The sequence below is a fragment of the Fusarium pseudograminearum genome, chromosome 4, assembly GCF_000303195.2.
Source record: "Fusarium pseudograminearum CS3096 chromosome 4, whole genome shotgun sequence".
NCBI classification, from domain to species: Eukaryota; Fungi; Ascomycota; class Sordariomycetes; order Hypocreales; family Nectriaceae; genus Fusarium; species Fusarium pseudograminearum.
In genome coordinates, this window is record NC_031954.1 from 4,757,715 (window position 1) to 4,772,765 (window position 15,051).

The 15,051-nt window shown below is 46.1% G+C and overlaps 6 protein-coding genes across 6 annotated transcripts, besides 1 other annotated feature; 3 read left to right on the forward strand and 3 right to left on the reverse strand.

The window, feature by feature from the left end:
- Window positions 1-94: 94 nt before the first annotated feature.
- On the forward strand, window positions 95-1,661 carry FPSE_09887 (uncharacterized protein; the record flags this gene model as incomplete). The annotated part of the gene is made up of 4 exons (XM_009263004.1): window positions 95-214; window positions 254-389; window positions 442-1,114; window positions 1,172-1,661. 4 exons carry the CDS (start codon window positions 95-97, stop codon window positions 1,659-1,661), a joined length of 1,419 nt encoding a protein of 472 aa, XP_009261279.1.
- A 260-nt stretch (window positions 1,662-1,921) lies between these two features.
- Window positions 1,922-3,196, reverse strand: FPSE_09888 (uncharacterized protein; the record flags this gene model as incomplete). Its single annotated transcript, XM_009263005.1, has 5 exons — window positions 1,922-2,210; window positions 2,260-2,732; window positions 2,786-2,853; window positions 2,902-2,958; window positions 3,010-3,196. 5 exons carry the CDS (start codon window positions 3,194-3,196, stop codon window positions 1,922-1,924), a joined length of 1,074 nt encoding a protein of 357 aa, XP_009261280.1.
- Window positions 3,197-4,953: 1,757 nt separating this feature from the next.
- Window positions 4,954-5,015: a microsatellite.
- Window positions 5,016-5,027: 12 nt separating this feature from the next.
- FPSE_09889 (uncharacterized protein) lies at window positions 5,028-6,307 on the forward strand (the record flags this gene model as incomplete). The annotated part of the gene is made up of 2 exons (XM_009263006.1): window positions 5,028-5,285; window positions 5,339-6,307. 2 exons carry the CDS (start codon window positions 5,028-5,030, stop codon window positions 6,305-6,307), a joined length of 1,227 nt encoding a protein of 408 aa, XP_009261281.1.
- Window positions 6,308-6,400: 93 nt separating this feature from the next.
- FPSE_09890 (uncharacterized protein) lies at window positions 6,401-9,275 on the reverse strand (the record flags this gene model as incomplete). Its single annotated transcript, XM_009263007.1, has 5 exons — window positions 6,401-6,973; window positions 7,051-7,253; window positions 7,303-7,933; window positions 7,988-8,807; window positions 8,860-9,275. 5 exons carry the CDS (start codon window positions 9,273-9,275, stop codon window positions 6,401-6,403), a joined length of 2,643 nt encoding a protein of 880 aa, XP_009261282.1.
- Window positions 9,276-12,053: 2,778 nt separating this feature from the next.
- FPSE_09891 (uncharacterized protein) lies at window positions 12,054-13,113 on the reverse strand (the record flags this gene model as incomplete). Its single annotated transcript, XM_009263008.1, has 2 exons — window positions 12,054-13,016; window positions 13,069-13,113. 2 exons carry the CDS (start codon window positions 13,111-13,113, stop codon window positions 12,054-12,056), a joined length of 1,008 nt encoding a protein of 335 aa, XP_009261283.1.
- A 1,127-nt stretch (window positions 13,114-14,240) lies between these two features.
- On the forward strand, window positions 14,241-15,034 carry FPSE_09892 (uncharacterized protein; the record flags this gene model as incomplete). The annotated part of the gene is made up of 4 exons (XM_009263009.1): window positions 14,241-14,295; window positions 14,338-14,350; window positions 14,396-14,508; window positions 14,850-15,034. The coding sequence occupies 4 exons, from the start codon at window positions 14,241-14,243 to the stop codon at window positions 15,032-15,034; spliced, it is 366 nt and encodes a 121-aa protein (XP_009261284.1).
- Between the last annotated feature and the right edge of the window lie 17 nt (window positions 15,035-15,051).

Here is a 15,051-nt window from a genome sequence, read left to right on the forward strand (position 1 = left end):
TTGCATCTAGAATACGATCTTGGCTTTGTCATTCCTTTATTTGATTCATTCATTCCATTTGCTTTTTTTGTTATTACACAGATTTTGTTTCAGTATGAAGTTGCTTCATACTCTTTTGGCTGGCCTTGCGGCTTTGCCTACGGCTTTGACCCTGGATGACAAGGCTGCTGCTGTCTTGTCTACTCTGCCTACCTGTGCGGCAAGTCTTGGTGCTGTTTTGTATAATGGTACATAGTTGCTAACCAACTTCTAGGCCAAGTGTTTGGTGACAAATGTGTTGACATCAACATGTGAACTTGACGATGTCAAGTGTACATGCATGAACGCAGCTCTACAGCAGCAAGTTGAGATATGTGTCTTGTCCAACTGTACCGTCGTAGAAGCTTTATGTAAGTTACCTGACTATCAATTCTAATCGTCCATACACTAACATGCCAACAGCAACAAAGAACACAACAACGACACTCTGTGGCGCCCCCGTTCGAAACGGTCAGGCCCCCTTTATTTACCTCAACGACACAATGGGAATCATCTCAGGCGTCTTCTGTATCCTGCGATACCTCACAAAAATCGTCTACAAGGTGCCCCTCGGCTTGGACGACCTCTTTATGTTGATTACAATGCTCATTTCCATCGCCTGTATTACCATCAACACATATGGCCTTGGACATTCCGGCTTTGGAAGGGATATCTGGACCCTCACGCCAACGCAAATCACAAGCTTTGGCCGCTGGTTCTACGTCATGGCTATTCTGTACTTTGCAGACCAGGCTTTCCTCAAACTAACCATGATCTTCTTCTTCCTTCGAATTTTCCCGAGTAAGAACGTGCGAAAGATCCTTTGGACGACCATGGGAGTGACGATTACTATTGGTATCACCTACATTTTCCTCGCCATCTTCCAATGTCGGCCTGTTAGCTACTTCTGGACCAAATGGGATCTTGAGCACGAGGGAAAGTGTGCCAGCGTCAACGGTATTACATGGTCCAACGGTGCCGTCAATATTGCCATGGACTTTGTGATCCTTGCTATCCCAATCTCTCAGCTGAAGAAAATGAACATGGGCTGGGGCAAGAAGCTCCTTGTTGGTAGCATGTTTAGTGTTGGTATCTTGTAAGTTTATACTGCCCGTCTCTGAAAAAATGTTCCTTTTTAACATGTATCTCCCAGTGTCACAATCATGAGTATCCTCCGCCTCTACGCTACTGTCATAGCTGGCATGTCTCACACCAACAACGCTTCTTGGGAATACCTCGCCATGTCCAAGTGGTCCACCATCGAGATCAACGTCGGTATCTGGTGCGCATGCATGCCTACGCTACGCATCATGTTCTCTCGTCTGTTTCCCCAGTTGCTTGGTACATCCAAGCGCTATCTCAAGTACGGCAGCGGCAAGAGTGGCAAGACTTCCGACACGGAAAACAACACCCGAAAGTGCGAGAACTGCGACGGCAAGCTGCGACCGGAGCGTGTGGTTTCTGTTGCGCGGGTTGACAGAGATTCTCAGAATCGCTCGGCTGTTCGACCTGACGGAATCACTTGCGACCGAACCTACGACGTGCAATATGGTTACGATGATGAGACGTATCTGGTGCATATGAAGCAGATGGATAATAAGAGTGCTAACTCTTACCCGCGGTCTGATGGTGATTCCGTTTAGACTTAACCGTTTCCACATCAAAAATCTACATAATAAAAACATTCCATATATTAATACAAAAGAAATTATGAATATGAAATGACTAGACATGAATATGTTGTCAACTTTATAACTGATATCTTGTCCGCTACCCCTACTCTTGTCAGTAAAATATATTTCTGATACGAAGTCGTGAACGAGGACAATTGAGAAGGATTATTCAGATGATATTAGTTATACTATCTTAGTCTTTCATAATACACGGCGTGAAAGCCTTGCACTTAGGTTGACTCTGGAGTCCTCGCTCGACTTGAGCAGTCGCTCTTCGAGTTTGCCTGTATACTCGCAATCAAACCGGCTTCATCGTTTCCAAGGTGGAACGGATCATGCTGTCCCTTTTTGCTCGTTTCAACTTGATATGATCGTGTCAGCATGATCTCGCCGTGTCTGCTGCGATCTGCTGGTCCTGAGCTCTGATATCCGCGGGAAGCGTAGCCATTGCGTCGGACGATAAGGGCACTTATGGAGGGGAGGCAAGCGCAAATCAAACCGATGCCAGCTTCTGCGTTTCTACAGCTTATTAGCCTAGTCTCAGGAGGGTCTCGAGGAGATTAAATACCCAGACAGAATGACTTTCGTAAATACAAGAGTTTGGTTGGTTGAGTTTCGGGCACTGAGGATCATAGCCAATCGATAGATACTAAACCCCGTAGCAACTCCTCCCGCACAGAGGATGCCAATGACACGAAGCCTTTTTCTCATAGAGAGTTGCAATGACCATGTGAGTGGCGTGGGCAGGAACAGAATTGCCAGATCACTAACCACACTAATGATCGCATCGGCCGTGATGATGGCGTTTTGGTCAAGACACTTATCCACATCACCCATCCAGTATGAGCTGATGGGCTTGCAGATGAAGATCTTGATAAACAATCCGGACACGTAGTATGCGACTAGCATGCCGATAAAGATGTAGATACCGATGGTGGTCTTTCTGTGAACCGTGCCAAAGACTCGAATGGTTATGAAGAGGAGGGAGAGCTTGACACCGAGCGCCATCGGGGCGTAGAAGATGGTCGCTGCGTAGCCGCACTAGAAATGATGGTTGGGTAGCTGGATAGAGTGGATAACGAGATAGCACTCACCTTGAGGAACGATGTTAGATCTTTTGGGCTGACTTCCCACTGGTTGTGACCCATGCCATATTGTCCAGCTAGACGGTGTCAGCAGTCGTATCTCGGATGGGTGCAGGAAGACATACCTATGAGAGCAGTGACACAGTACCCAACCATCAAAACAAAGGAAACATATGTGGCAACTTGGGATGCTAGTCAGTACATATTTTCGACACCATGATCAAGATACTAACCATCATCTTTGGTCATGCCTCCTCCCATAACTTTGTACTTTGCATAAAACCGTGTTGCGACAAACCCTGTTGTGAAAATAAGTGTGAGAGCTTGGGTGAGATAATTAATCGTCCAGAGTACATCAGCTGGATTCTCCATATTCGGCTCGGCACCTGGCGGTGGAGGCGTAGCACCGGGGTAGCTCATTTTGAATACGCAGCCTTGCAAGAGAATGCAAAAAGGTCAAAGACAGGACGGAGACAAACACGCAGACTGGTGCAAGAAAGGGACCATTTGTCTTATGTTTATGCCGACGTCTTCTTTTCAGCTTCATCACAAGGGTCTCGGAGAAAAGGGGAAATAAAGGTGCATCATTTCTCAGTTCAGCAAGTATCAGAGAAAAGTCCTTCCACTAAAACAAAACTACTCTAAACGAATAACACTAGTTAATGCAAAGGGAATAGCATATGGACTGAAGGGTTGCAGCACCGGCAGGTAGTCAAGCAAATCACACATTTTGCCGATCAATGCTATCGTTTTATTGTGTTTCCATATAGCTCTGACATGTTTTAGCATTGAATCGAATGTCGCCTCGATGGTGCAATATGTTTCCCATTGGTCCTTGTGTCTTGGCTGATGAGACAGTTCTGCCGTTATGGCGTCTCAACCGGAGTGGCGAGTAGATCAGTCAGGGGGAAACGGTCACGAGAGGGATCTAAAGATGAGAGAATGTGGAACAAGGTAGTATTCTGCAGGGTGTCTGAATTTCCGTGTTATCTCTGGTATTTCCGTGACGATCTTGTATTACTGCATGCGGTAAAGACGACTCCTCCAGGTTCTCAGATGGGGTTGTTAGCGAGTGGAATTGCTTAGCAACAAGACAGCGGCTGTATATTCAGGGCTGAACTGTTACCTGACACAGGCTCTCCACGATAGACGGAGAACTCGCGTGATGTGGGTGATGCCATAACTAGGAGAACCCTGTGTTGAAGAGGTAGTGTACCTTGTCCTACTTTTCTACAACCTAGGCACCACAATAGACAAAGGACTAGATCCTTGCTGCCGGCGCATATTCTCCGAGGACCTCGGGCCGCATATCTTATCAATAGTACGCCACTCAAACTTGACAGATGCGAGAAATTGAATGAGACCGTGCGAGCCAGAGAAAGTGGTCCGGTCACCGCTCTAGCAAGGGCTCGGCAGTGGAGTCGACGTTGTATCGTCCGGCTCTTCCGACGAAGTTATTCGATCGGGTATAATATGCCAAGATCTGGTAAACGCGTGACGTTTTCTCATCTGCAAGGCTGTCCTCCATAATATCTGAGAGAGGTTTAACTATGGATACAGTGTTGGTTCTGACCCCGGATCCATGATATGAGACGAAGGGAAAAGAGAAAAGAAAAGAGAAAAGTCAAGTTGCTCTTCCACGTTTTTTACTATGGGTCTTGGATCCACAACATGTCAGTGTCGTAATCGTCAAGATAAGCCCCTCTTAATACCAAGGACTAGGGACTACCGAGAAGAAACTAAAGAGTTTAGATGACAACTTGATTGGCACAAGAACGAACGAGTCAAGAAGTATATCGTTCATGTTGCATCAACTCAGTCATGAGCCAGTGGAGACAGAACATGACGTTGAAACTGGCAATGCTATAGCCACAGGATGGGTTCGCTTGACATGTAATAATGCCGAGCCCTTTGCCCTCTACAGTGCAGACAAGGGAAATGTTTTGAATCCAACAAGGTGTTGGGCTCTTTATATGGAGCCAAGAATGTTAGTTCAAGGGCTTGCATTTAACCCATGAAACGAATGCTAGTCTTCTCCATCGGACCCTGTCCTTAGCTTGCATTGTAGATGTATATCCGACATTGACAACCGGCTGTAGATCATTGTCCCATAAGAAAATTACATAACTTGGCATTGCAAAAGTTCTTTTCTCTTTTATTCTTGAATCTCGGTTAGACACTACCACCTCACTACTGCCATCACTACTACCATCACTATCACTATCACTGTTACTGTCACTTTTTCTTCATCATGGGCGACATCTTCGACGCGGGCTCCAACTCCAAGCTCTTCACTCCTCTCGACATTGCCAATGGCAAGATTCATCTCAAGCACAGAATCATCCATGCTCCTCTTACCCGAAATAGAGGAACACCACTGAGCCCTGAATCGACACCCGAGAACCCTAACCGAGTTTGGATCCCCAATGATCTGATTGCCGAGTATTACTCTCAGCGAGCTACTGATGGCGGTCTCATCATCTCGGAGGGTCTTCCTCCCTCACTAGAGGTAAGTTTCAACTCAATAACGAAATCTACCACCATGAAACTGACAGACTACAGGGAAACGGTATGCCAGGAGTTCCTGGAATCTTCCTCTCAGAGCAGGTCCAAGGCTGGAAAAAGGTCGTTGACGCTGTCCATGCCAAGGGTGGTTATATCTACGCTCAACTCTGGCACTCTGGCCGCGCCAACATTCCCCAGCTGACCGGTACACCCATCGTGGCTCCCTCGGCCACACCATGGGACGACCCCAACGAGACCTTCGCCTACCCTCCTCCTCATACTTCCACGCCCGTCAAGCTCGCAGATTACCCTCCTGTAGAAATGACAGTTGAGAAGATCAAGAGCACCATCGGCGATTACGTCAACGCTGCCAAGAACGCACTCGAAGCTGGATTCGACGGCGTTGAAGTCCACGGTGGAAACGGTTATCTTCCCGAGCAGTTCCTCTCGTCCAACATTAACAAGCGAACTGACCACTATGGCGGCTCTGAGGAGAAGAGGTGTAATTTTGTGCTGGAACTTATGGACGAGCTGGCCAAGGCTGTTGGTCAGGATAACCTGGCTATTCGTCTCACACCCTTTGGTCTCTTCAACCAAGCCCGTGGTGAAAAGCGAGTTGAGACATGGGGACATCTTTGCCGTGAGCTAAAGAGCCAATTCCCTCAGCTTTCATACGTCAGCTTCGTTGAGCCTCGTTTCGAACAAATCTTCTCCGAAGCCGAGAAGCAGCAATTTCTCGGATCTTGGGGTCTTCCCACTGTTGACCTTTCGCTGTTCCGAAACATTTTTTCAGGCACTCCCTTTTTCTCAGCTGGCGGCTTTAATGATGTCAACTCTTGGGGAGTTGTTGAGAGTGGTCAGTGCGATGGTATGCTTTATGGACGGTACTTTATCAGCAACCCTGATTTGGTTGAGAGGTTACGAAATGGATGGCCTCTTCAGCCTTATGATCGCTCTACATTTTATGGGCCTTTCGAGGATAGTACTACTGGTTATACTGACTATCCCTTTTACAAGGGTGAATAGATCATTGGATATTGAACTGCGGGATATAATCGAGGATATAGATCATAGAATATAGAATTGCAACGCTCTTGAATCAGAGACTATCCCTTTTGATCAGCCAAGTGAACTTCCAACACCAGAATCTGCTGGTGTCACGGGTCTCTTATCATCGTCCTCAAACTCTTCTCTCACGGTATCATCATCGCTGCTCTTGGAACTGTAACGCTGTAGCGGTGGCGACAACTGACTCTCCTTTCTTCCATACCTATAGCGGTGCACAAACCGTGACAATCGCGATCTTGAAGACGCTGTTGAGGATCTATCGCTTGCGTAAAGGTCTGGAGAAGAAGTCTCTTGTGGTGTAGGTGGTGGTGTGATAGCGATCCGTGGCTGCGTATTTTGTGTTTCTACTTTTGGACTCTTGGCAACTTCTTCCTTCTTCTCTTCATCTTCTACCAAGAACTTCAAGATATCAGGTTGCTCGCCTCCAAGTTTCACCTCCGCTTGTGTCTTTATAACGTGAAGCAGATCATCGGGGTATTCTCCCACGACCGACTGCTCTGGAATTGCTCCACAGTGCTTCAGTCGAAAGGTAACTTTTGAGTTGTAGAATGTTGGGGTGTAAATGCGTCTTTGCCTCATACTTCTCAGTTGAAGTGTCGTAATAGCGAGTTCTTTAACCATGGACTGGACAAATGGTTAGATGGGTTTAAGACCATATTCAAGTTCAAACTTGCCCATGTTGTATTTGGATCCAAAAGCACTCTGCCTTCGTCTCTTCCTTTGCTGGGAAGCCCTAACTGATTCAGGGCCTCAAAACTAGCCCATTCCTCTCCTACAGCTACGTAATCTTGCTTCATAGCTGTGATTTCGGATTCTTTCGTTGGGTAGAACTGCGGGATGTATCCACAGTGAAAGAATTGTAAAAAGACTGGCTGTTCATTAATGAACCACGTTTCCCCAAGCTCTGTTTTGATGTTAGCAATCTTCAACATTGTTTCTGTCTGTAAACTCACCATTTCCTCGTATATATATCAGTTTCATATCCTGGCCTTGCATCAAGGTGTGTGCCAGATCGAGACCATGCGGATTTCTAGCTGTCTTGTCCCCGATAAGTGCCCCCATGATTGATTTCCCAGGTATACTGTTCTTGGAATTATATTCGTCCGAGTTCCAGACAGCTACTTCATCTTGTCTGACAATACTCATTTTCTGGCATGTCGAAGCATCAAGTTTGGGCGTCATAGCCCCAATTTCCGAATCGGCCGCGTCTGCATACGGAAGCACAACGGCATGCGGTTTTTGAAACTTGGGCTTCGAAGATGCCTTGGACGGTGGTTCCTGAGTGGGTATCTGTTCTGTAGTTTGTTGTCTTCGTCCTGTTGGCGGTGTTGGTGTTGGGGGCTGAACTGCTCGAGCTGCGTAAGGGTAACCCCAACGATCGTAACGCGGATGGTTCAGTTGCTGATGACTGAAATGGTTTGGAGCCATATGTGGGTAGTACGGGGCGGTGACGCCTGGCTGGTTATGGTTATAAAAATAAGGCTGTGCGAGAGGAGGAACGGTTCCACGTCGATAAGCATCTCGTTTTGGGATCTCGTTTCGATAACCCGTTGAATTTGGAGAACCAGGCCTTGAGTTTGATTCCTGACTTGTTGTAAGAATATGACGGTTCTGGTTGGGATTATATTTAGGACTTACTGTATGAGGCCAGTTGCTTGTGCCTTGAGAGCTTTTCACACCTTCATTTTCGCTTTCGTCATCACTCTCGACATAGGCATTCCTGGAACAGAAGCTTCGTGCCGCGGTGGGCTTCTCATCCGTAACATCCTTGTTGTCCTCATCGTCCTTATCATCTGTAGCATCCTTGATATCTGCAGCATCCTCCTCATCTGCAACGTCCTTCTCAATTTCACTCTGACTTAGCGACGTCCAAGCTAGAAGTAGCTGATTGACAACTCTTGCAGGCTCCTGCGGTCTTCGATGCACATTTCCTGGAGAGATTCTCGATCTATCCCTATGGTATATAGAACCATCTGCGTTGTCGAGGTCTTCTGAGTCTATTGAAAGATCATCGCCGGAGTAGTATGGGGATTCGTCTTGCAGGCCTCCTCGAGTTGCGTCAGAAGAACCGGGAACCTGAGGAGCCTTTCCATATTGTACAACCTCTGTCATGAAGACCAGGTTATACAAAAATGTGGCTGCATCGCCATGCAAGTGAAAGTTTTGGCCAAATTGGGCAACTCGACCGGCGAGCGGATCATACCCTGCTGCTCTTCCGCGATTGTTTTTGTATTCACAATAATCATCGTCATGATCCTGTGTATCGTCTCCGAGATGGCCGTGGGGATCGGGAGGCGAGTATAGTGTTGCGTGTTTGATCATAGCGGAATTGGGTTCGTCGTTGTTCTGTTTAGGAACATCAAGTTTCTCTCTCTGAAAAGAGGCTTGGCCAGTTTGGATCACACTCTCGGCTTGTAGTCTGAATCTGTTGTCTACTTTTTCTTGTACAGAAGACGATCTAGAAAGGTCAGATACGAGCTCCAGCCATGTCCCATGATTGTAGTTCATACTCATTCTTAGAGGACTTGACTAAAATAGCCGCAGAAAGGATAGTAATTTGCAACGTCAAAGTGACCTTTTGCTTATCAATTTCAGACAAGTACTTGGCAGCTTTGAGCCATTTGAATCTGACAATGATGGTATTTTCGTTTACCATACTGAAGATTTCTTTTTGAGTTGCCTCGATGTTTTTAATAACATGTCTGACGGCTTCAAGGAATGATGGTTTTGTGTACAATTGTCCCGTCTTGAAGATGTCATGCAAATGCTCGAGTGTGACACTCAAGCCTGCCATCTCAATCGCGACGGATTGAATCTCTCGAGGAGCATGACGAACTGTTTTGTGGACGCGGAAAAGGGTACTTGACAATTGCGCTCCAGCTGTTGCTATACCAGCGATGCTGGCTATGATTGATAATGGATCCATTGTGTTCTGACGCAAGAGTCAACAGTCGGAGGAACAATGGAGAATGAAAGTCCTGACTGAGACTCCCTCTTTGAGGGGCCTTCGGTTACTTAGGAAAGTCAATTGGGAAGAGGTTGCCTTATGGCTGCCTCGAGCAGGCTGTGCAATCACGGAACCATGTTTTTGGTTCCCCATGTCCCATATGCACGTAAGACAGTTTGTCTGCAGTTAGCCTAACGACCCTTGCAGAGACTCGTTCCATTGGCTTCAAGCATTGGCTATTGCACTTTATTGCATGTTGCTGTTCTTTATAGCCCCCAATGATCCAAAGCGGAACGATAAGAAGCGCCCACTTTGAGGGGTTTTTGAGAGGCCCTGGCAGTGCACAAGAAATGCGAACCCAGGCAATGATTCCAGTCATGGGTTTTCGGATTTAAGTGAAACATGACTAGTTGTACAAATAAGCCACTTGTGTCAAGTACGTGCTATCACAACCAACGCCTGTGAGACCGGACATTTCGAACGACAGAAGCGCCGTGAGACATCGGGATGGGAAACTTGTGGCCTCGAATTTTGAATGCAAGCCCATCAAAAAAGACCTCTTGAAGCATGTCTGGCCTCAGGGTATCTGAAACATTAACCGCTGAGAGCATAACAGACGAAATTATTAGGCCAACTTATGCCACTTGGACTAGACTTATTAGACTACTTATTTGTATGCTCTGAGGCTTAGGAGGTTAACCCTTTCTGCCACCCACTAGGTAACATCTTTGCTGATTTCATGGGCCAATCAGGGTGCTGAATCACAACTCTTCTAGGCTCCTGATGTGTTTCATGTATATGTTCTAGTGAGCTCAGATATATCCTTACCTATAGTAAGTAAAATAATCTCATCTATTTAAATTCTCCGATTCTACAAATAAGCGCAAGCATAGGAACTCTTCATAAAAGCCTCTATTGGTGGCTTTTAAAGAACTATCTAGGAGCTACATTAGCTGCTCTACGTACTACTACCTCGATCAAACAACGAGCTTGTGCGACAAGCTGGCTGCATTACCCAATTAATAGGCTGGACCTGGGCTTACTGTTTCTTTTCAACCCCCCTGCAACACCAGCTCATTTGAAGGAATTTTATTCGTCGATTAAATACATTTCCCCAATCAAGTCAATGTTCCGTTAGTTTTCGACTTCCCATCAACACTGTGTTTCCCCTCTATCAAATAACACAATGCTTTGTGAAAACGTGGGCGAAACAAACCCTGATATTGCAGGGCTTGGAGTATGTGTAGACTACTTCCTCTTTGCATTCACAACTTCTAACAAGATAGATATTTATTGCATTTGCGTTCCAAGCGGGAATTTCAGTCGTGTTATCTATCTGCTCTATGATGCTATGGAAAGATGCCACAGCTGCTTTTTCTGACCCAGATGGGCCTTTTATGATTTATCCCCAGATGATGGAATGGATAATACGACAAGTTACAAAGCAAGATTTCTCGATTCAACCCGCTGGAGCTCGAGAACGCTGCGAAGAAGACAGTTCCGACATCAATGAAATAGAAAAGGCGAAAATAGACGAGGTTCTGAAAATGATCAGTGACATACAGATTCTCAATGGTGAATTGGAATAACACATATCTGATTTCACATGGAAGCTAACATTGTCCAGCACTGGCTATTTTATTAGCTGCCCTTATCCAGTGGCAAACACTGAGTCTGTATCATATGCATATAGTATATGATATGGCCAGCTTCACGGCGTAAGTGCAACAAACCCAGCACTTGGTATAGTGGCCGCCTTTCCGAGCAGCATCTAATAAGCTAAATAGGATATCGGCTTGCGCCAGCTTTGTCTGCATCCCCTCCAACGAAATGTGGAAATCTCGAAGGTTACTCCTGCTATCCTATGTGGGCACTTTCATCCCATTCATCATAGTGTTTCTCATCCGAATTGGCAAATGGGATCCCTCGATTCCAGGCTATTGCTACAACAGCCCAACGGTAGATGGCAACGACGCAGGTTTTGCGTACATAATTGTCACTAGCATCTATTCCCTCCTTGCTCTTTATCTGTGCTACTTAAGCAGTCAGAATGGTTTACCAATATCTACCTGGCTGCTAAAAGTCTGCTTGAACCTTGTTCTGCGATTTATAGATCACCATCCTCGTATAAAGACCGTGGTTCGGAAAAGGTTTGGATATTCATGGACTTGGACTGTGTTACCGCCTGGATTTATTTTTCTGGGCAACCCTCTTGACAATCGCCCTCATAACGATTACACATCCAACGACAACACCCTGGCGGATCTAGATAATAACGTCTATCTACGTCGTCTGCGGTACATACAAGAGCCATTGATATGGCTATACCAAGCTTATACTCGTTATACAGAACGAGTACTCTCTATGTCTAGAAAGGGCAGTCCGGCTGAAAAAGCCCCATTCATTGCATCCATAGCACTTTTACAGTATCCCCTCCACCTCACCATGGCAATCATTGTAAGAAAACGAAATGAGCGGTTACTTGAAGGAGATTCGGAAAACCAATGGGGATTCGGACAGATTGTTGCGTTGCTTTTATGTGCCGGAACACTGGTAGAATGTTTCAGATCTCAACTGTTTATTGGGATTTTCAAGAGCTATCGTGGAGACAAGAAAACATATCGGGCTGAGAATGATCACAGAGAGGCAGGTTTGGCATGTAATGGAGACGAGTCTGGGCCATCATTTGTAATTTAACGAAATACTAGTTCAAGTCACTTCTAGGGTCTAGAGAAATTGCCATTCTCATCCCCCTTACTAAGAAGCCTTTCCACTTGCACCATGCTTCTTCCCCCAGTTTCTAACCTTGACATCCATATCCCATCGAATAAATATCATGACAATCATAACAACCCAGCTCAGCATAGTATTGATCAAGCCTGTCCAGAATCCACCTCTGATAGCACCACCCATAACAGTAGTCATAACCAATCTGATAATAGTGCTTGTGGCAATAAGCTCTTCCCCGCTCTCCAGTCCTGCAATGGCACGTCTGGCGCACTCGTCAGGTTTCAATATTTGATCTCCCTCCTCGAGAGCCTTTGTGACGTCTGTCTTGACACGGTTTTCGTCGTCTAAAGATTTGGTCGGCATTGTAGCAGGGAATACCGTATGTATGCGGACGCGAGGTTCGTTGGGGTGCGCGCCAGCGTACAAGTTCATCTCTTGCGATAGAGAATCTGATAGAGATCTAATTGCAGCCTTGGATGGCGAGTAGGGTGTGAAGCCAGCAAAACTGTACAAAGAAACGAAAGAGCCAGTGAAAATGATGTGCCGAGCTAGCAATGACTTTTGCTCATCATTCTTCTTTGCCACACCGTCTAACGCAGGCCTCAACCATGCATTTAGCGTAGCATGAGCCATATAAGCACTAGAGAAGTAGTTGCTATCCATCATAGTCTGGAGCTGCTCGACTGGTGTATCGACAAACAATGTTGGATGAGCACTTCCACTGCAACACCAGACGATATCTGGTGGAGTATCCTCATTCCACGCTGTAACTTCGGAAATGACCCTTGCACATTCCGCAGCTTTGGTCACGTCCGCAGTGAGTGAGAAGAAGCGCTGAGTTGAAGAGCGGGCAGATTTCTCAACTTCTGCTAGAGCTTCTTTCAGGACATCGGGATCTCGTGCTCCAATAGCTACGTTTGCACCCTTTGCTGCAAGTTGGCATGCAGCTGCTAGACCTAGTCCACGCGAGCCGCCTGTAATGAGCACTGTCTGTTCGATATTAGCTGAGGCGTGTAGTGCAGGGGTTTAGGGTTTCACTGACTCGACCCTCGACGGGGAATTCGTTTCGAGACAAGAACGAACTCATGTTTCTTTTGAACCAGTCAAATAATGGTAGATCTCGTCAACGGAGTATCAAGGCTCGGCTTCTTGGCGAGGATGGAGTTTTGTAAGGAGTTTGTTACGGAAACGCGTTGATGACAGTCAGCATTGGAACTTGTGTAATTAAACCACGGGTCCGCTTAATTACCGAGCTCTGCGACGCTGATTGGCCTTTATCATTACAATGAAGCTCTGTTCCAGAGCGAATTGAGAGACAACATTGAACGTGGCAACGCAAGTTAAACAGCAATTTTCTCTCTTTGGAACTGTCACAAATTAATGGGTAAACCCTTAGGAGTAAAAGTTTCTTTCTCCGAAGAACTGACACTTATCCCACCGTTTCAGCCGTTCATGAACCAGGACAATCGGTCTCCAGTCAGGCTGGTTCTCCTGATAATAAGGTGTCTTCAAGGACCGCTGCACCAGGTAACCCAAAAACGGAGGCCCCCGTTACAAGGGACAAAGGTACATCAGTTAAATCGGCTTGCCAACATAAGCTTTCCATCTTCAATTACACTTTTCAAGCATTACGACTCCAATGCTTACACAGGATCTGTTTTTTTGCCTTGCTCTACCCTAATATGAGGTTTCAGCTGGGCATAAAATGCGTTGCTTCTATCTGGCTTTTTTCTTCTTCCCTCCACCAACATCAACACATCACAAAACCACTCAACTCATCATAACAACCTGTGAGAGCAACTTGCAAATAAGAAGCTAAAAAGGAGGAAGAAGTCATGACATTGCTTCGTTGCTGGCGTTAAAAGGAGGGAAATCGGTTAGAAGCTAGATAGGCGTTATTTCACAATAAAAAATACACTTTGGTTAGGCTGGTGCATTCTTCAATGAACCAGCCTGACTAAAGTGTGTTCTTTATTGTGAAATCACGCCTAGCTTCCGACTGATTTCCTCCCTTTCAACGCCAGCGACGAAGCAATGTCATGACTTCTTCCCCCTCTTCTGAGACCAGCAGTTTCTTAAGGAGGCACTTTCCTTCAGTTTGCGACGGACTTGAGGGTAGATATCATCAAGAGATGTCTCGAATTTTCCAAAGAAGACTGGTGTAGCCCTTCTATAATTAGGGCAGCTGATATCTTCTTCGATAGCTTGTGTAAGATGCATCTTGATGTGTTGATGTTGGTGGAGGGAAGAGGAAAAAAGCCGGATAGAGGTAAGTAAATAGCGCATTTTATACCTAGCTAAATTATATTAGGGCAGGGCCCTGTGTAAGCACTAGAGTCATAGTGCTTGAAAAGTGTATTTAAAGATAGTAACCTTATTATCAAGCACCAGCCTAGCGCTAAGAGTCTTGCCGACCTCAAGAACACTTGCTGCTGCCACGGTGATTTTCCAATAACAAAAGCCCAGAACAATAGTTCAAAAAGTAAGCAGATGCAAAAATGAACGACAACGGCAGGATTCGAACCTACGCGTGCGAACACAATGCCTATGATGTCTCCAAGGAGATAGCAGGGCATCGCCTTAACCACTCGGCCACGTTGTCATGCCAGATTGTTGCATATTGGGGATTATATACTCAACGTTGCTGAGCGATCATGAGAAATGATTACTCCTAAAGTCAAGTTTCAACAGTGCATACAGTAGATGGAATCTCTTTTGCTGCTCAGTCGCCCTTGCGAGCTTTCTACTGTGACCGGTACTAGCATACTTCTCTCCCAGGAACTCTACTCTTTTGCTTGCTGCAACTTGCCTCTGATCCTATAGACAGTCGCCAGCCCTGCGGCTACCTCGATTGTTTCAACTGCTTCTGTTCCATAGGTGACGTTACTAGTCTTATACACCCGGATGAAGCATCTATCGGCCAGCTCATAGTATCCCTGGCTCTGGGAGGCACTTGCAACGATCTCCAAGGCTTCTATGAACCCTCTGTGAGTGCCATCGTCCGCTGAGGATGTGTATTCATCAA